The sequence below is a fragment of the Lampris incognitus genome, chromosome 11, assembly GCF_029633865.1.
Source record: "Lampris incognitus isolate fLamInc1 chromosome 11, fLamInc1.hap2, whole genome shotgun sequence".
NCBI lineage: Eukaryota > Metazoa > Chordata > Actinopteri > Lampriformes > Lampridae > Lampris > Lampris incognitus.
In genome coordinates, this window is record NC_079221.1 from 2,107,937 (window position 1) to 2,127,979 (window position 20,043).

The following is a 20,043-nucleotide window of genomic DNA, read 5'->3' on the forward strand; positions in this document are numbered from 1 at the left end:
GCAAGCCTGTTGTTAATAGTTAATGAGGATTGATGTCTGGGAGTGGTGACCTTGTATTAGGTTTCAGGCCGAGTGGAGCCCGGGCCTATTGATCTCTTCAGTTTTATGCCACGTCGACACACAACTCTCTCTCTGACTCTCTGATTCCCGACCACCTTAGTGGTTGCACGTCTGAGGATTCATGCCGTTTGACTGGTCCAAGACAGCTTTCTTCCACTCTGGCTTCTTGCACAGTGCAAGAGGAGTTACCTTTCAAGTCCTGCAGCCACTCAGTCACATCCAGGGTCTTCACATGAACTAACACTCAGTCACATCCAGGGTCTTCACATGAACTAACACTCGGTCACATCCAGGGTCTTCAGATTAACTAACACTCAGTCACATCCAGGGTCTTCACATGAACTAACACTCGGTCACATCCAGGGTCTTCACATGAACTAACACTCGGTCACATCCAGGGTCTTCAGATTAACTAACACTCAGTCACATCCAGGGTCTTCACATGAACTAACACTCAGTCACATCCAGGGTCTTCACATGAACTAACACTCAGTCACATCCAGGGTCTTCACATGAACTAACACTCAGTCACATCCAGGGTCTTCACATGAACTAACACTCAGTCACATCCTGGGTCTTCAGATTAACTAACAGTCAGTCACATCCAGGGTCTTCACATGAACTAACAGTCAGTCACATCCAGGGTCTTCACATGAACTAACAGTCAGTCACATCCAGGGTCTTCACCTGAACTAACACTCAGTCACATCCAGGGTCTTCACATGAACTAACAGTCAGTCACATCCAGGGTCTTCACATGAACTAACACTCAGTCACATCCAGGGTCTTCACATGAACTAACACTCGGTCACATCCAGGGTCTTCACATGAACTAACACTCGGTCACATCCAGGGTCTTCACATGAACTAACACTCGGTCACATCCAGGGTCTTCAGATTAACTAACACTCGGTCACATTCAGGGTCTTCACATGAACTAACACTCGGTCACATCCAAGGTCTTCACATGAACTAACAGTCAGTCACATCCAGGGTCTTCACATGAACTAACACTCAGTCACATCCAGGGTCTTCACATGAACTAACACTCAGTCACATCCAGGGTCTTCACATGAACTAACACTCAGTCACATCCAAGGTCTTCACATGAACTAACACTCAGTCACATCCAGGGTCTTCAGATTAACTAACACTCAGTCACATCCAGGGTCTTCACCTGAACTAACACTCAGTCACATCCAGGGTCTTCACCTGAACTAACACTCAGTCACATCCAGGGTCTTCACCTGAACTAACACTCAGTCACATCCAGGGTCTTCACCTGAACTAACACTCAGTCACATCCAGGGTCTTCACATGAACTAACACTCCGTCACATCCAGGGTCTTCACCTGAACTAACACTCAGTCACATCCAGGGTCTTCACATGAACTAACACTCAGTCACATCCAGGGTGTTCAGATTAACTAACACTCAGTCACATTCAGGGTCCTCACATGAACTAACACTCAGTCACATCCAGGGTCTTCACATGAACTAACACTCAGTCACATCCAGGGTGTTCAGATTAACTAACACTCAGTCACATTCAGGGTCCTCACATGAACTAACACTCAGTCACATCCAAGGTCTTCACATGAACTAACACTCGGTCACATCCAGGGTCTTCAGATTAACTAACACTCAGTCACATCCAGGGTCTTCACATGAACTAACACTCAGTCACATTCAGGGTCTTCACATGAACTAACACTCAGTCACATCCAAGGTCTTCACATGAACTAACACTCGGTCACATCCAGGGTCTTCAGATTAACTAACAGTCAGTCACATCCAGGGTCTTCACATGAACTAACACTCAGTCACATCCAGGGTCTTCAGATTAACTAACACTCAGTCACATCCAGGGTCTTCACATGAACTAACACTCAGTCACATCCAGGGTCTTCACATGAACTAACACTCAGTCACATCCAGGGTCTTCACATGAACTAACACTCAGTCACATCCAGGGTCTTCACATGAACTAACACTCAGTAACATCCAGGGTCTTCAGATTAACTAACAGTCAGTCACATCCAGGGTCTTCAGATGAACTAACACTCAGTCACATCCAAGGTCTTCACATTAACTAGCTGTGATTTTAAACCGAGCACAAACAACCAGTTCTGTTTCTTCACTGGTTAGAGGAAAAAGGTGGTGTGACTGTGCTCTCAGTCCTACAGCAAGTCCTACAGTAAGGCTTTGGGCCAAAAAGGTTGTTGATCAGACACTACTGCATTGAGAACTGGAGTGTGTAATTCTTTTACTTTCTTTATTTTGCTGTGGTTTGTGTCTTAATTGGCGCGTTGTTTTAATGCCACAGGATCAGGGAAGATAGACGGGTTATATTAAAAGTGCTCCTTGGGGATGGGGTTGCACTCTTGGATTGTTTGTTTGCTTGTTTTTGGTTCTTATTTCTTCAAATTCGACTCATATGGGCGTCTGGGTGGCGTGGCGGTCTATTCCGTTGCCAACCAACATGGGGATCGCCAATTTGAATCCCCATGTTACCTCTGGCTTGGTCAGGCGTCCCTACAGACACAGTTGGCCATGTCTGCGGGTGGGAAGCTGGATGTGGGTGTGTGTCCTGGTCGCTGCACTAGCGCCTCCTCTGGTTGGTCAGGGCACCTGTCCGGGGGGGAGGGGGAACTGGGGGGAATAGCGTGATCCTCCCACGTGCTATGTCCCTTGGTGAAACTCCTCACTGTCAGGTGAAAAGAAGCGGCTGGCGACTCCACATGTATGGGGGGAGACGTGGTAGTCTGCAACCCTCCCCCGATCGGCAGAGGGGGTGGAGCAGCGACCGGGATGGCTTGGAAGAGTGGGGTAATTGACCAGGTGCAATTGGGGAGAAGAAGGGGGATAAATCCAAAAAAACAAAAATTCGACTGATGTTTCCCAAAAACCAAGTTTCTGAAGTGCTAAACCCTGGCCGTTGTGGTACTTGTGGTGTTAAAAGCGGGGCTTAGCTTGAAGTCCCATGCAGATGCAGTATCGTACACAGACCATCGCTCCTGGGTCGTTGTTCCAGGGTGTGCTGGCATTCTTTCTTGTGTCCATCAGATGTAGGCGGCTCTATAAATGTGTCGTTGACTGCTGTAAGGAAATGACTGTCCTTCTGAGCAGCCGGCCTCAGGTTCCTGTTTTTGCTTCTGGACACTGAGCCGCTAACAAACATGGCCGGGAAGGTCGGTGTCTATACAAACACAGCAGACCAGACCACCCATCTCATCTATACGAGGTGGTTTTTAACATCTGCCTGGAGCCAGGATGGCAGCTGGGAATGTGGTGTGGCGGTTTGTTTGATTGAAATCCAGTAGAGCTGAGGAAAAGCTGGGCAGGGGGAAAAAAGTACATTACTGATTTATTATCATCCGGTGTTACAATTAAGAGTGACTAATCCTCATTTTAGGCCATTTTCTCCTCCTTTTTTTTAAAAAATTTTTTAATGGGGTAAACCAGTCCAGCACAGCGGAGAGTTTTGGAGAGGGTATGTGATCCAGAATGGTAGTTTGAGTCTCCGACACGCCCTCGGCTCGCATTTAAGCCTGCCTTACGGCTTTGCCCAGCTAAAGTGCAGCGATGGTTTGGATAAGAGGCTAGAGCCGGGGAATAGTTGTGTGGTTCAGGGCAGTATGGGGAAAAAGTGAAAGATGATGAGAATGAGGGAAGGGTTGAAAGAGACGAGAAGAAGAAGAGAGGAAGGTCAGACTGCTGTTTCTGGCTGGCAGGAGTGTGGTGGCTGTCTGGGCGCCATGATCTGGTCTCTACTGTATCAGTGAACTGTATTTCCAAATCATGTACTAAAATATATCGGCCATGATTTAAACCTCTTCAGTATTCTGATATCATTCTAACACAGTATTTTCCATTCCGTATACTAAGTGCAGTAGCACCGGGAACTTCCATATTATATGTGACTACCCATGGCATCCGGTAACAGTACATACATGTATTTATCCACATGGCTTTAACAGGCCCTTTTTTTGTGCATCATTTACTTGTCAGCATGTTTGTCATTTTATCTCTTCTTGTTGTAGTTCCATATTAATCACAAATCACTTTTGAAGAAAGGCGTCAGTAAAAATGCCCGAGGAAGTATAACATCCAGTGCTTTTATCGGAGACGGAGGAAGTCTGTGTGGACCCGGCTTATAGACGCTAATGTCTGCTCACCATTGTGTTGCAGGGTGCCCGTGTCTGGCTGAGACACAAAGAGCAGCTCCTCCCCTCCACCGTCAGCTCCTGGGATGATGCATCCCTGGTTCTCGCCACCGACTATGGAAAGGTAAGAGCTGCACTGTTTTTAACCACCAAGGCGTTCAGCTTGCCAGACATCCACCGTGGAAAACTCAGTATCTCGATGCTGTACTGGGCTAACTCATGCAGCAGATTTCATTGATTAAAAGATCAAGATTTTAATGTTTGGGGAATTGCACTGACACAGTCCCGCAACAATTTAGGCCCATACTTTAAGTATAGGAAATGCTAATCTACAGCCGGTGCTGTTTAGTCTCCCGCGTGCACTTGGGAAGGTCATAACAGTACATTTCCATTTGCTGATTTTGACTCAAAGCCAAGGACCCTCTCCATGACCTGTACACTAGAACCGATGGAAACCCTTCACCTGTGACCAGGGTTGCAAATTCAGCTTCACACCATGACAGAAAGACTTGATTCAGTACAGCATGAGTACTGCTGCTGCACATGTGTGTCAGCAGCGTGGAGCAATGCTCTGCAGGCTGGTCAACACCTTTTGTAATACAGAAAGAATGGCAGGAATGGACTCCGCTTTGTGACGAGTCATTGGCCCACGCTTATCTCCTGGGCTGTGTATGTTTGTCTTTGTGTCTGGAGGAAATCCTGTCGAAGAGAGAGACGGGAGAGGGAGACCAAAGAAAGGCAGACACCGGAGACGGAAAAAATAGTGGTGTTGAAAGGCTAGAAATTAGCCTCTCATGCTAATGTCTGGGGCTCAGATGTTGTGGATGGAAAATGCTCCTTTCCACTACTGCTCTTGTCTGGAGGAATGTCTTTGTGCAGTACGAGACCTATGAATAGAGCGTTTGAGCCTCCGGTAGGTCCACATGGTTGATGACTGTACTGACTTATCCAGGGACTTTCTGTCAGGGCCGACGGAAGGAAGGAACGGGGTAGGGCTCACAGCCTAGCCCAGAGCATCTCTTCCTCACCAACCCCCTGCTCTACAGCTGTCATCCCAACCTCAGCCCAAGACTTCCAGGAGCCTTTGCTGTGGATATAAATAAAGGCCACACATGGGTTGAAATGGCAAAGCTGCTGAGTCGCTGCACATTTTTCATCCAGGAGCAAAGGGGACCAGTCGGCATCTGAGGCGGAATGGGGTTTTTTTTCACCCCCGTGGTAAACTGGTGTCCCCTCAACTGCTTCAGAGATCCGTGTCCAGACGACGTGAAAGCCACGGGACAAAATAACGTTCAAGCCGTTACTTCCAGCGATCTACCAGCACGCTGCTGACAGGAGACCAAGGGGGTTTGTGCCAGTGTTCGAGGAAGGCTTGATTCTCAGAGCCTCTTGTGTTTAGCCTTGCAGACTGATATCTCCAGACCTTTAGCACAGCGAGACCCTCAGAGAAAAACCTCCTTCACGCTTGGCTCTGTTTTCACATATAAACACTATGTCTGCTTTGCTCGTAGGCACAAAGACTTCTCCGTTGCTTCGGGTTCGCTGCTTTTGTTCGGCTTCGTGTAGCTGAAGGCCTGCCTGTATAAGTAAAGCGTATGCAGTAGCAAAATGGGAAGGGGGGAATAAAAGAACAATTATCGGACTTGAAGGCTTCTTCATAACTGAACCGGGTTTAATGTCATAACAAACATAATGCAGTTCTTCCTACGTCTTGACTCGCGTCTGGAGCGCAGCGTCTGCCTGTATACCGTGCCTGAGGGCTACACTAGGACTTAACTGTTTGCTGCCGGTTGCGTTGTCGTGGAGAGGACCGTGGAGCCCGTGCACGCCACAGCTGATCAGCCGTATTAATGAGCAGGTCTACAGTCGTTGAGCTTGAGGGCATGTGCATTATGCATGGCTCGCTTGCCGAGCGGCGGCCCTCTTTGTGGGGCATCTTGAGCGCCGTGCATGGTGACGTGTTGCGGGCTAGAAAGGGCTTATGGAAAGCGATGTATGAGCTCACCGCACGTGTTCACCTCTTGCCGGCAGTCTACCATGTGATGTTAGGGCAGGCGAGTGTCTCTGGCTGTTCAAAACAACATCCTTCACAGTTTGGAGGGATCCTCCGGGTCAGGGGTCGAATAAGGGTTTAGTTAACGGTGGGCCCCTTTTTTATTAAAAGTCTAAACATGACTGGGGAGTAGCTCAAGTTGCTGTTCCCACTCCGATGACGTTGCACCGGCCTCCAGCCACCAGGCTGAAAAGAAGATGGATGAGACTTCCTTATTAAGTTTGGTATGGGACTGGGTCCAAATTGGGTGCGTATGTTCTCCACATATGAGCTGAGAATGTGTCGAGGTCATCAGGACCGCCATATGGGGGCATCATTTTGTCTCCTTGCCCCAAGACTGTGAAGCCAGAATGACAGGAATGTCAGCCTGGAAAACAGCGTCTCCACCTCGGGGTCCACTGAGTGACCTTATGTGGTCCCTCGGGGTCCACTGAGTGACCTTATGTGGTCCCTGCCACTGGTCTGTTTGGGTTCTATGTGACCCCACTTGAAGCGGGTTTGTTCTGCTCTGCCATATGAGCTGTGCTTGAGGTATTCTTGGTGGGTTAGGGTTGGTTTTAGATTACATGAGTTTGTGTTTGTTTCTGTGTGTCTGCATACATACCTGTGTGTGTGTGTGTGTGTGTGTTTGGCTTTGTCACTCTGTGTTTTACACGTTCATGCACCTTGTCAGATGTGGACTCCCAAATGCATCCTGGCAGCGTGGTCCCCGTGGGGCTGCAGTGTGGACCATTCCCCGTCACTTGAGTGTCCACGCGAGGAGCAGATGTCTGCTGAGCTGCACGCCTCCAGGGAACACTGCAGAGCGGCTTTGCCTCCTCTAACGAGCAGAGCCGGCTCCGGTCACGTTAGCCATCACATCACCGTTGATCCATTAACTGTCCAGTTTCCCTCACAGCACAGGCTTGAGAGAGACCCGTTCAGTGTGCCAGACCTGTAATCTGGCGAGGTAGAGTTCCCTGCAAAGAAAACAAAACAAAGGGGTTGGTTGTGCGCTTGTCTAAACAAGTCCTATGTTTCAGCATTGGGTGCAAATAATCTGGTACAGACAAGTTTTATAGTCACCTGCTTTTGTGAAGCTAAAGTCACATTCTGTTTTTAACAGTAGATGGCAGCGTCCGGGTAGCGTGGTGGTCTATTCTGCTGCCTACTAACATGGGGTCTGCGGTTCGAATCCCCATGTTACCTCCGGCTTGGTCTGCAGGTGGGGATGTGGGGATGTGTCCTGGTTAATGCACTAGTGCCTCCTCTGGTCAGTTGGGGCACCTGTTCAGGGGGGAGGGGGAACTGGGGGGAACTCCACATGTATGGGAGGAGGCATGTGGTAGTCTGCAGTCCTCCCCGGATCAGCGGAGAGGGTGGAGCAGAGACCGGGACGGCTCGGAAGACTGGGGGCACACTGAAATCCCAAACCCGCTGATGTGATTGTGGGCATCAGCGTCTCAACTGCCTGGTAATGAAATAGTTTCGACAATACAGAGGACTGGCTTGTGTTGCGGGATTTACTTTAGTTGTGTTTGTAAGTAGTTCAGACAGTAAAGACACAACTGGGTTGTGTTGTGGGAATATCGGGTTTTTGCAGGGTGCATGGCCAGACACTCACACTGTAGATATGCTCCTTCCTTTTTACTAGAGTACCATGTGTGTCATACTACTCACCATTAATAAGCCTGCACGCACACACACACACACACACACACACACACACACACACACACACGCACACACACACACACACCCCTGTGGTCTGGGTAGGACACCAAGGCACCAGATGTATTTACTGTGTGTGTGTGTGTGTGTGTGTGTGTGTGTGTGTGTGTGTGTGTGTGTGTGTGTGAGAGGTGATAAACACATAGGCAGTATGTGTATCTGTCAGCCTGCGTTTTTGTTTCTCCGTGACTTTTCCTAACATGGGAATACGTGCCCCTGCACAGTACACTTGGTTTTTCAGTGGCCCCGCCCATATCTGAATATTCAACAGGGGCCTGGACAAAGCAGCATCAGGGTGTGGTTTCGACCAGGGGGAAACTCAAAGGAAGGCAGATAGATGGAGCACACCGCTGAATCCCAATGTGCCGCTTGGCAGTCCAGACAGTCCAGACTCGACTCGGTCCGCAGTCAGGATTCCAGATGCTGAGGTTCAGCTGTGCAGACAAAGAGAGAGAATTGGGGGGGGGGGGGCTAAGATAAAGTGAGAGAAGACTTAGAGTGATTAAACCCTGGTCCATTTCAGTGAGTTTGCTGACATCTACAGGTCAAAGTCCATGCAGCGCTTCAGCGCGTGCCAGCTTGGTGTCGGTGCTCGGTGAAGGAAGCATAGCAGGCTAAGTGCAGCTAATAACTTTATGATGGGTCTGTTGACTGTAGGTGTGCCAAAGAGCCAGCATTGAAAGTACTGCTGAACACTGTTGGTGCTGTCTGTCTGTCTGTCTGTCTGTCTGTCTGTCTGTCTGTCTGTCTGTCTGTCTGTCGGTGCTAATAGGTGTGCTGGCACTACTACATCAAGCAGATCCATGAATACTTTTGTTAGCTGCAGCTGTGTTTATCCTGCTATGCTAACACCACAGAGTGCCGGGACCAGCCTGGTATGTTTTTAACCTTTATGGGTTTTTAACCTGTAGACGCCAGCAAACTCCGTAAGACGCTGCAGGGTTTAGTCACTCTTTAAGCCTCGAGTTATGGTAGAGTTCAGACCTGTGAACGCCATCGGACACAAACCGATGCCATGCCAGTGTGCCTTATTTTTCCACATTGAATCCAGTGACTTGGTGAGGCTGCCAGCGCATTACTACACTGCACTGCTCCACCGCCACCCCCCGGTCACTGCATGGAGACGGTTGAGTCACTCCGCTAGTGACCTCACGGATCAATAGTCGTGCACGACGAGGGCTACGAAACAAACTCGGTATGATCGGGTCACCACGCCTCTCAGACAGCTGTGGCGCTGATGAAACTGGATCTCACACAGTACAGGAGTGCTGATGAAGAGTCTGGCTCTTCACTATTTCCTGGACATCGGCCTGATGCCAGGAGTAATGTCAGGGGAGGCTGTCAGGTGACACTTCACTTTGTGTTTAAGGTGAAAGTGTAATTGCATTGTGTTGCTGGAGAAAGACGTCTCTCACAGAGGAAGATGGACACCACAGTCTTCCTCCCTGTGGTTTGTGTGATAGCCGCAGTGTGCAGGTGGTGTTCTGTCACTGTGGCGAGGTTGGGCCTCACTGGCTCAAAGCCGGTCTTTTGTTAGTTAATGTGTTGTAATTGGTCGGTGGCTCCACATGGGACAGAGGTTGACTGCTGTGTAAGCATCCTGTCAACCAAACGACAATGTGTTATAATGGACGTTAACACAAGACTAACACACACCCCAAGGTTTGAGTCCAAGAAGTGATCCTACATGATCTTCTCTGAAGTATTTCACGATGATGTCTCCGTTTCCTCCTGTTTTCTTGTGTTTTGAGTCATGTGAAAGGCTCGCACTTCTACAGCACCAGAATGAGCGATGCTGTGGGTCTTCTACAGCACCAGAATGAGCGACGCTGTCGGTCTTCTACAGCACCAGAATGAGCGATGCTGTCGGTCTTCTACAACACCAGAATGAGCGATGCTGTCGGTCTTCTACAGCACCAGAATGAGCGATGCTGTCGGTCTTCTACAGCACCAGAATGAGCGATGCTGTCGGTCTTCTACAGCACCAGAATGAGCGGTGCTGTCGGTCTTCTACAGCACCAGAATGAGCGATGCTGTCGGTCTTCTACAGCACCAGAATGAGCGATGCTGTCGGTCTTCTACAACACCAGAGTGAGCGATGCTGTCGGTCTTCTACAGCACCAGAGTGAGCGATGCTGTCGGTCTTCTACAGCACCAGAATGAGCGATGCTGTCGGTCTTCTACAGCACCAGAATGAGCGACGCTGTCGGTCTTCTACAGCACCAGAATGCTACAGCACCAGAGTGAGCGATGCTGTCGGTCTTCTACAGCACCAGAATGAGCGATGCTGTCGGTCTTCTACAGCACCAGAGTGAGCGATGCTGTCGGTCTTCTACAACACCAGAATGAGCGATGCTGTCGGTCTTCTACAGCACCAGAATGAGCGATGCTGTCGGTCTTCTACAGCACCAGAATGAGCGATGCTGTCGGTCTTCTACAACACCAGAATGAGCGATGCTGTCGGTCTTCTACAACACCAGAATGAGCGATGCTGTCGGTCTTCTACAACACCAGAATGAGCGATGCTGTCGGTCTTCTACAGCACCAGAATGAGCGATGCTGTCGGTCTTCTACAGCACCAGAATGAGCGATGCTGTCGGTCTTCTACAGCACCAGAATGAGCGATGCTGTCGGTCTTCTACAGCACCAGAATGAGCGATGCTGTCGGTCTTCTACAGCACCAGAATGAGCGATGCTGTCGGTCTTCTACAGCACCAGAATGAGCGATGCTGTCGGTCTTCTACAGCACCAGAATGAGCGGTGCTGTCGGTCTTCTACAGCACCAGAGTGAGCGGTGCTGTCGGTCTTCTACAGCACCAGAATGAGCGATGCTGTCGGTCTTCTACAGCACCAGAATGAGCGATGCTGTCGGTCTTCTACAGCACCAGAATGAGCGATGCTGTCGGTCTTCTACAACACCAGAATGAGCGATGCTGTCGGTCTTCTACAGCACCAGAATGAGCGATGCTGTCGGTCTTCTACAACACCAGAATGAGCGATGCTGTCGGTCTTCTACAGCACCAGAATGAGCGATGCTGTCGGTCTTCTACAACACCAGAATGAGCGATGCTGTCGGTCTTCTACAGCACCAGAATGAGCGATGCTGTCGGTCTTCTACAACACCAGAATGAGCGATGCTGTCGGTCTTCTACAGCACCAGAATGAGCGGTGCTGTCGGTCTTCTACAACACCAGAATGAGCGATGCTGTCGGTCTTCTACAGCACCAGAATGAGCGATGCTGTCGGTCTTCTACAGCACCAGAATGAGCGATGCTGTCGGTCTTCTACAGCACCAGAATGAGCGGTGCTGTCGGTCTTCTACAACACCAGAATGAGCGATGCTGTCGGTCTTCTACAGCACCAGAATGAGCGATGCTGTCGGTCTTCTAGAACACCAGAATGAACGATGCTGTCGGTCTTCTACAGCACCAGAATGAGCGATGCTGTCTTTCTTCTACAGCACCAGAATGAGCGATGCTGTCGGTCTTCTACAGCACCAGAATGAGCGATGCTGTCGGTCTTCTACAGCACCAGAATGAGCGATGCTGTCTTTCTTCTACAGCACCAGAGTGAACGATGCTGTCGGTCTTCTACAACACCAGAGTGAGCGATGCTGTCGGTCTTCTACAGCACCAGAATGAGCGATGCTGTCGGTCTTCTACAACACCAGAATGAGCGGTGCTGTCGGTCTTCTACAGCACCAGAATGAGCGACGCTGTCGGTCTTCTACAGCACCAGAATGAGCGGTGCTGTCGGTCTTCTACAGCACCAGAGTGAGCGACGCTGTCGGTCTTCTACAGCACCAGAGTGAACGACGCTGTCGGTCTTCTACAGCACCAGAATGAGCGATGCTGTCGGTCTTCTACAGCACCAGAATGAGCGATGCTGTCGGTCTTCTACAGCACCAGAATGAGCGGTGCTGTCGGTCTTCTACAACACCAGAATGAGCGATGCTGTCGGTCTTCTACAGCACCAGAATGAGCGATGCTGTCGGTCTTCTACAGCACCAGAATGAGCGATGCTGTCGGTCTTCTACAGCACCAGAATGAGCGGTGCTGTCGGTCTTCTACAACACCAGAATGAGCGATGCTGTCGGTCTTCTACAGCACCAGAATGAGCGATGCTGTCGGTCTTCTACAACACCAGAATGAACGATGCTGTCGGTCTTCTACAGCACCAGAATGAGCGATGCTGTCTTTCTTCTACAGCACCAGAATGAGCGATGCTGTCGGTCTTCTAGAACACCAGAATGAGCGATGCTGTCGGTCTTCTAGAACACCAGAATGAGCGATGCTGTCGGTCTTCTACAGCACCAGAATGAGCGATGCTGTCTTTCTTCTACAGCACCAGAGTGAACGATGCTGTCGGTCTTCTACAACACCAGAGTGAGCGATGCTGTCGGTCTTCTACAACACCAGAATGAGCGGTGCTGTCGGTCTTCTACAGCACCAGAATGAGCGACGCTGTCGGTCTTCTACAGCACCAGAATGAGCGGTGCTGTCGGTCTTCTACAGCACCAGAGTGAGCGACGCTGTCGGTCTTCTACAGCACCAGAATGAGCGACGCTGTCGGTCTTCTACAGCACCAGAATGAGCGATGCTGTCGGTCTTCTACAGCACCAGAATGAGCGATGCTGTCGGTCTTCTACAGCACCAGAATGAGCGATGCTGTCGGTCTTCTACAGCACCAGAATGAGCGATGCTGTCGGTCTTCTACAGCACCAGAATGAGCGATGCTGTCGGTCTTCTACAGCACCAGAATGAGCGGTGCTGTCGGTCTTCTACAGCACCAGAATGAGCGGTGCTGTCGGTCTTCTACAGCACCAGAATGAGCGATGCTGTCGGTCTTCTACAGCACCAGAATGAGCGATGCTGTCGGTCTTCTACAGCACCAGAATGAGCGATGCTGTCGGTCTTCTACAGCACCAGAATGAGCGATGCTGTCGGTCTTCTACAGCACCAGAATGAGCGATGCTGTCGGTCTTCTACAACACCAGAATGAACGATGCTGTCGGTCTTCTACAACACCAGAATGAACGATGCTGTCGGTCTTCTACAGCACCAGAATGAGCGATGCTGTCTTTCTTCTACAGCACCAGAATGAGCGATGCTGTCGGTCTTCTACAGCACCAGAATGAGCGATGCTGTCGGTCTTCTACAGCACCAGAATGAGCGATGCTGTCTTTCTTCTACAGCACCAGAGTGAACGATGCTGTCGGTCTTCTACAACACCAGAGTGAGCGATGCTGTCGGTCTTCTACAACACCAGAATGAGCGGTGCTGTCGGTCTTCTACAGCACCAGAATGAGCGACGCTGTCGGTCTTCTACAGCACCAGAATGAGCGGTGCTGTCGGTCTTCTACAGCACCAGAGTGAGCGACGCTGTCGGTCTTCTACAGCACCAGAATGAGCGACGCTGTCGGTCTTCTACAGCACCAGAATGAGCGATGCTGTCGGTCTTCTACAGCACCAGAATGAGCGATGCTGTCGGTCTTCTACAGCACCAGAATGAGCGATGCTGTCGGTCTTCTACAGCACCAGAATGAGCGATGCTGTCGGTCTTCTACAGCACCAGAATGAGCGATGCTGTCGGTCTTCTACAACACCAGAATGAACGATGCTGTCGGTCTTCTACAACACCAGAATGAGCGATGCTGTCGGTCTTCTACAGCACCAGAATGAGCGATGCTGTCGGTCTTCTACAACACCAGAATGAGCGGTGCTGTCGGTCTTCTACAGCACCAGAATGAGCGACGCTGTCGGTCTTCTACAACACCAGAATGAGCGACGCTGTCGGTCTTCTACAGCACCAGAATGAGCGGTGCTGTCGGTCTTCTACAACACCAGAATGAGCGATGCTGTCGGTCTTCTACAGCACCAGAATGAGCGATGCTGTCGGTCTTCTACAGCACCAGAATGAGCGATGCTGTCGGTCTTCTACAGCACCAGAATGAGCGGTGCTGTCGGTCTTCTACAACACCAGAATGAGCGATGCTGTCGGTCTTCTACAGCACCAGAATGAGCGATGCTGTCGGTCTTCTAGAACACCAGAATGAACGATGCTGTCGGTCTTCTACAGCACCAGAATGAGCGATGCTGTCTTTCTTCTACAGCACCAGAATGAGCGATGCTGTCGGTCTTCTACAGCACCAGAATGAGCGATGCTGTCGGTCTTCTACAGCACCAGAATGAGCGATGCTGTCTTTCTTCTACAGCACCAGAGTGAACGATGCTGTCGGTCTTCTACAACACCAGAGTGAGCGATGCTGTCGGTCTTCTACAGCACCAGAATGAGCGATGCTGTCGGTCTTCTACAACACCAGAATGAGCGGTGCTGTCGGTCTTCTACAGCACCAGAATGAGCGACGCTGTCGGTCTTCTACAGCACCAGAATGAGCGGTGCTGTCGGTCTTCTACAGCACCAGAGTGAGCGACGCTGTCGGTCTTCTACAGCACCAGAGTGAACGACGCTGTCGGTCTTCTACAGCACCAGAATGAGCGATGCTGTCGGTCTTCTACAGCACCAGAATGAGCGATGCTGTCGGTCTTCTACAGCACCAGAATGAGCGGTGCTGTCGGTCTTCTACAACACCAGAATGAGCGATGCTGTCGGTCTTCTACAGCACCAGAATGAGCGATGCTGTCGGTCTTCTACAGCACCAGAATGAGCGATGCTGTCGGTCTTCTACAGCACCAGAATGAGCGGTGCTGTCGGTCTTCTACAACACCAGAATGAGCGATGCTGTCGGTCTTCTACAGCACCAGAATGAGCGATGCTGTCGGTCTTCTACAACACCAGAATGAACGATGCTGTCGGTCTTCTACAGCACCAGAATGAGCGATGCTGTCTTTCTTCTACAGCACCAGAATGAGCGATGCTGTCGGTCTTCTAGAACACCAGAATGAGCGATGCTGTCGGTCTTCTAGAACACCAGAATGAGCGATGCTGTCGGTCTTCTACAGCACCAGAATGAGCGATGCTGTCTTTCTTCTACAGCACCAGAGTGAACGATGCTGTCGGTCTTCTACAACACCAGAGTGAGCGATGCTGTCGGTCTTCTACAACACCAGAATGAGCGGTGCTGTCGGTCTTCTACAGCACCAGAATGAGCGACGCTGTCGGTCTTCTACAGCACCAGAATGAGCGGTGCTGTCGGTCTTCTACAGCACCAGAGTGAGCGACGCTGTCGGTCTTCTACAGCACCAGAATGAGCGACGCTGTCGGTCTTCTACAGCACCAGAATGAGCGATGCTGTCGGTCTTCTACAGCACCAGAATGAGCGATGCTGTCGGTCTTCTACAGCACCAGAATGAGCGATGCTGTCGGTCTTCTACAGCACCAGAATGAGCGATGCTGTCGGTCTTCTACAGCACCAGAATGAGCGGTGCTGTCGGTCTTCTACAGCACCAGAATGAGCGATGCTGTCGGTCTTCTACAGCACCAGAGTGAGCGATGCTGTCGGTCTTCTACAGCACCAGAATGAGCGATGCTGTCGGTCTTCTACAGCACCAGAATGAGCGATGCTGTCGGTCTTCTACAGCACCAGAATGAGCGATGCTGTCGGTCTTCTACAACACCAGAATGAACGATGCTGTCGGTCTTCTACAACACCAGAATGAACGATGCTGTCGGTCTTCTACAGCACCAGAATGAGCGATGCTGTCTTTCTTCTACAGCACCAGAATGAGCGATGCTGTCGGTCTTCTACAGCACCAGAATGAGCGATGCTGTCGGTCTTCTACAGCACCAGAATGAGCGATGCTGTCTTTCTTCTACAGCACCAGAGTGAACGATGCTGTCGGTCTTCTACAACACCAGAGTGAGCGATGCTGTCGGTCTTCTACAGCACCAGAATGAGCGGTGCTGTCGGTCTTCTACAACACCAGAATGAGCGGTGCTGTCGGTCTTCTACAGCACCAGAATGAGCGACGCTGTCGGTCTTCTACAGCACCAGAATGAGCGGTGCTGTCGGTCTTCTACAGCACCAGAGTGAGCGACGCTGTCGGTCTTCTACAGCACCAGAATGAGCGACGCTGTCGGTCTTCTACAGCACCAGAATGAGCGATGCTGTCGGTCTTCTACAGCACCAGAATGAGCGATGCTGTCGGTCTTCTACAGCACCAGAATGAGCGATGCTGTCGGTCTTCTACAGCACCAGAATGAGCGATGCTGTCGGTCTTCTACAGCACCAGAATGAGCGATGCTGTCGGTCTTCTACAACACCAGAATGAACGATGCTGTCGGTCTTCTACAACACCAGAATGAGCGATGCTGTCGGTCTTCTACAGCACCAGAATGAGCGATGCTGTCGGTCTTCTACAACACCAGAATGAGCGGTGCTGTCGGTCTTCTACAGCACCAGAATGAGCGACGCTGTCGGTCTTCTACAACACCAGAATGAGCGACGCTGTCGGTCTTCTACAGCACCAGAATGAGCGGTGCTGTCGGTCTTCTACAACACCAGAATGAGCGATGCTGTCGGTCTTCTACAGCACCAGAATGAGCGGTGCTGTCGGTCTTCTACAACACCAGAATGAGCGATGCTGTCGGTCTTCTACAGCACCAGAATGAGCGACGCTGTCGGTCTTCTACAGCACCAGAATGAGCGATGCTGTCGGTCTTCTACAACACCAGAATGAGCGACGCTGTCGGTCTTCTACAACACCAGAATGAGCGATGCTGTCGGTCTTCTACAGCACCAGAATGAGCGGCGCTGTCGGTCTTTTACAACACCAGAATGAGCGGTGCTGTCGGTCTTCTACAACACCAGAATGAGCGGTGCTGTCGGTCTGTGGGACGAGAACCAAGTGTGACGGGGATGAAACTGAGGCTTGAGACCACGGCAGGCCCACCCGTGAGACATGACACTCTAGTGATGCTGGGAAACTGGCTCAGCTTCCTCTGAACATCTCCACACACACACACACACAGACACACACAGAGACACACACACACACACACTATTATTTTTCTCTAGTGATGCTGGGAAACTGGCTCTGCTTCCGAGCATCTCCACTGACTCAGACCTCCCCAAGGCTGTTGTGTAAATGTGAACACAACAAGTCTTCACCGAAACAACAACACCAAGATCACATGATGTTCCACATAGTCTCACTGGTATACACACACACACACACACACACACACACACACACACACTATTATTTCTCTGTCTGTCTGTCTGTCTGTCTGTCTGTCTCTGTGTCTGTCTCTCTCTGTATCCGTCTCTCTGTCTGTCGGTCTCTCTGTATCTATCTGTCTGTCTCTCTCTCTCTGGATCTATCTGCCTGTCCGTCTCTCTCTCTGTATCTGTCCTGTCTGCCTGTCTGTCGGTCTCTCTGTATCTATCTGTCTGTCCGTCTCTCTCTCTGTATCTGTCTGTCTGTCTTTCTGTCTGCCTGTCCGTCTCTCTCTCTGTATCTGTCTATCTGCCTGTCCGTCTCTCTCTCTGTATTTGTCCTGTCTGCCTGTCTGTCTCTCTCTGTATCTGTCTGTCTGTCTGTCTCTCTCTCTGTATCTGTCTGTCTGTCTTTCTGTCTGCCTGTCCGTCTCTCTCTCTGTATCTGTCCTGTTGGCCTGTCCGTCTCTCTCTCTGTATTTGTCCTGTCTGTCTGTCTGTCTGTCTGTCTCTGTCTGTCTGTCTGTCTGTCTCTCTCTCTGTGTCTGTCTGTCTGTCTGTCTGCCTGCCTGTCTGTCTGTCTGTCTCTCTCTCTGTATCTGTCTGTCTCAGCCACACGTGGTAAATATATTTCCCTTGACACCACCGGTGCTGAGGAGGACATACCTTGTGTATGTCTCTGGAGGGGCTTTAGAGACGGTGCTCTCCCAGTGTTAAGCCATGCTTTGTTGTGCACTGGGCCTCGGCGGCCACGTTCCTCCTCCTCCTCCTCCTCCTCCTCCTCCCCGGGAGCTCGATGTCCTCAGTGTGACTGCAAATGATCCCGTCCCTCGGCCGCCTCCCAGCTGTTTGTTATCTTACATCGGCTCTCGTTCAAGGCACCACGGTGCAACCCGGAGCAGAAGCCTCGGGAATGTGAAGAATGCAAACGCACAAAATGGAGTCTGCCTGGAAGTCTTTGTTACTTTGGTTTGTCTGAGCGTGGTCTGGTTGTGTAACGTGACGCAGTCGATGTTTTTCTGTTGCACCACACTTCAGGGTGCTGAACTGGTGCAGTTTTGAAAATAGATGCTTTTCATTCTTAGCAGTGTGCATGAGATGAGGATGGGTTACTGCAGGGGCTATCCTCAGGCTCTCCCCCCACCTTTTTTTTTCTTCCCACTTATATCCAGGCAATTACCCCACTCTTCCGAGCCGTCCCGGTCTCTGCTCCCCCCCTCTGCTGATCCAGGAGGGCTGCAGACTACCACATGCCTCCTCCCATATATGTGGGGTCACCAGCCGCTTCCTTTCACCTGACAGTGAGGAGTTTCACCAGGGGACATAGCACGTGGGAGGATCACTCTATTCCCCCAAATTCCCCTCCCCCCTGAACAGGCGCCACAACCGACCAGAGGAGGCGCTACTGCAGCGACCAGGACACATACCCACATCCGGCTTCCCACCCGCAGACACGACCAATTGTGTCTGTAGAGACGCCAGAGGTAACACAGGGATTCGAACCAGTGATCCCCATGTTGGCAGGCAACGGAATAGACCGCCACGCTATCAGGACGCCCCTCATGCTGTGTTTTAATAGATAGGCACACAATTGCAGGATTGCCATTATTGTTTTGCTACTCCTGTACCTGCACCAACGAAACACCCACTAGCCACATTTTTGTGTTTTGCTTATCAAACGTCACAATAAGTGAAGTGTCGCAATAAATAAAGTGTCACAATCATTAAAGTGTCACAATAAATAGTGTCACAGTAAGTAAAGTGTCACAATCAGTAAAGTGTCACAATAAATAGTGTCACAGTAAGTAAAGTGTCACAGTAAGTAAAGTGTCACAGTAAGTAAAGTGCCACAATAAGTAAAGTGTCACAATAAGTAAAGTGTCACAATAAATAGTGTCACAGTAAGTAAAGTGTCACAGTAAGTAAAGTGTCACAATAAGTAAAGTGTCACAATAAATAGTGTCACAGTAAGTAAAGTGTCACAATAAGTAAAGTGTCACAATAAATAGTGTCACGGTAAGTAAAGTGTCACAATAAGTAAAGTGTCACAATAAATAGTGTCACAGTAAGTAAAGTGTCACAGTAAGTAGTGTCACAATCAGTAAAGTGTCACAATAAATAGTGTGACAGTAGGTAAAGTCTCACAAGAAGTAAAGTGTCACAATAAATAGTGTCACAGTAAGTAAAGTGTCACAATCAGTAAAGTGTCACAATAAATAGTGTCACTGTAAGTAAAGTGCCACAATAAGTAAAGTGCCACAGTAAGTAAAGTGTCACAGTCAGTAAAGTGCCACAGTAAGTAAAGTGTCACAGTAAGTAAAGTGTCACAATAAGTAAGTGCCACAGTCAGTAAAGTGCCACAGTCAGTAAAGTGCCACAGTAAGTAAAGTGTCACAGTCAGTAAAGTGTCACAATAAGTAAAGTGCCACAGTAAGTAAAGTGTCACAGTAAGTAAAGTGCCACAGTAAGTAAAGTGTCACAGTCAGTAAAGTGTCACAATAAGTAAAGTGTCACAGTCAGTAAAGTGTCACAGTCAGTAAAGTGTTACAGTCAGTAAAGTGTCACAATAAGTAAAGTGTCACAGTCAGTAAAGTGTCACAATAAGTAAAGTGTCACAGTCAGTAAAGTGCCACAGTCAGTAAAGTGTCACAGTCAGTAAAGTGTCACAGTCAGTAAAGTGTCACAGTCAGTAAAGTGTCACAGTAAGTAAAGTGTCACAATAAGTAAAGTGTCACAGTCAGTAAAGTGTCACAGTCAGTAAAGTGTCACAATAAGTAAAGTGCCACAGTCAGTAAAGTGTCACAGTCAGTAAAGTGCCACAGTCAGTAAAGTGTCACAGTCAGTAAAGTGTCACAGTCAGTAAAGTGTCACAGTAAGTAAAGTGTCACAATAAGTAAAGTGTCACAGTAAGTAAAGTGTCACAGTCAGTAAAGTGC

At 49.8% G+C, this 20,043-nt stretch overlaps 1 protein-coding gene across 1 annotated transcript in view; it reads left to right on the forward strand.

Annotated features, from left to right (window-relative positions):
- Positions 1–20,043, forward strand: part of myo10l3 (myosin X, like 3) — a 114,077-nt gene that overhangs the window by 33,655 nt on the left and 60,379 nt on the right. Inside the window, exon 2 of the mRNA XM_056289230.1 lies at positions 4,252–4,350. Within this exon, the coding sequence (XP_056145205.1) occupies positions 4,252–4,350 (99 nt within the window). The remainder of the gene's footprint in view (positions 1–4,251; positions 4,351–20,043) is intronic.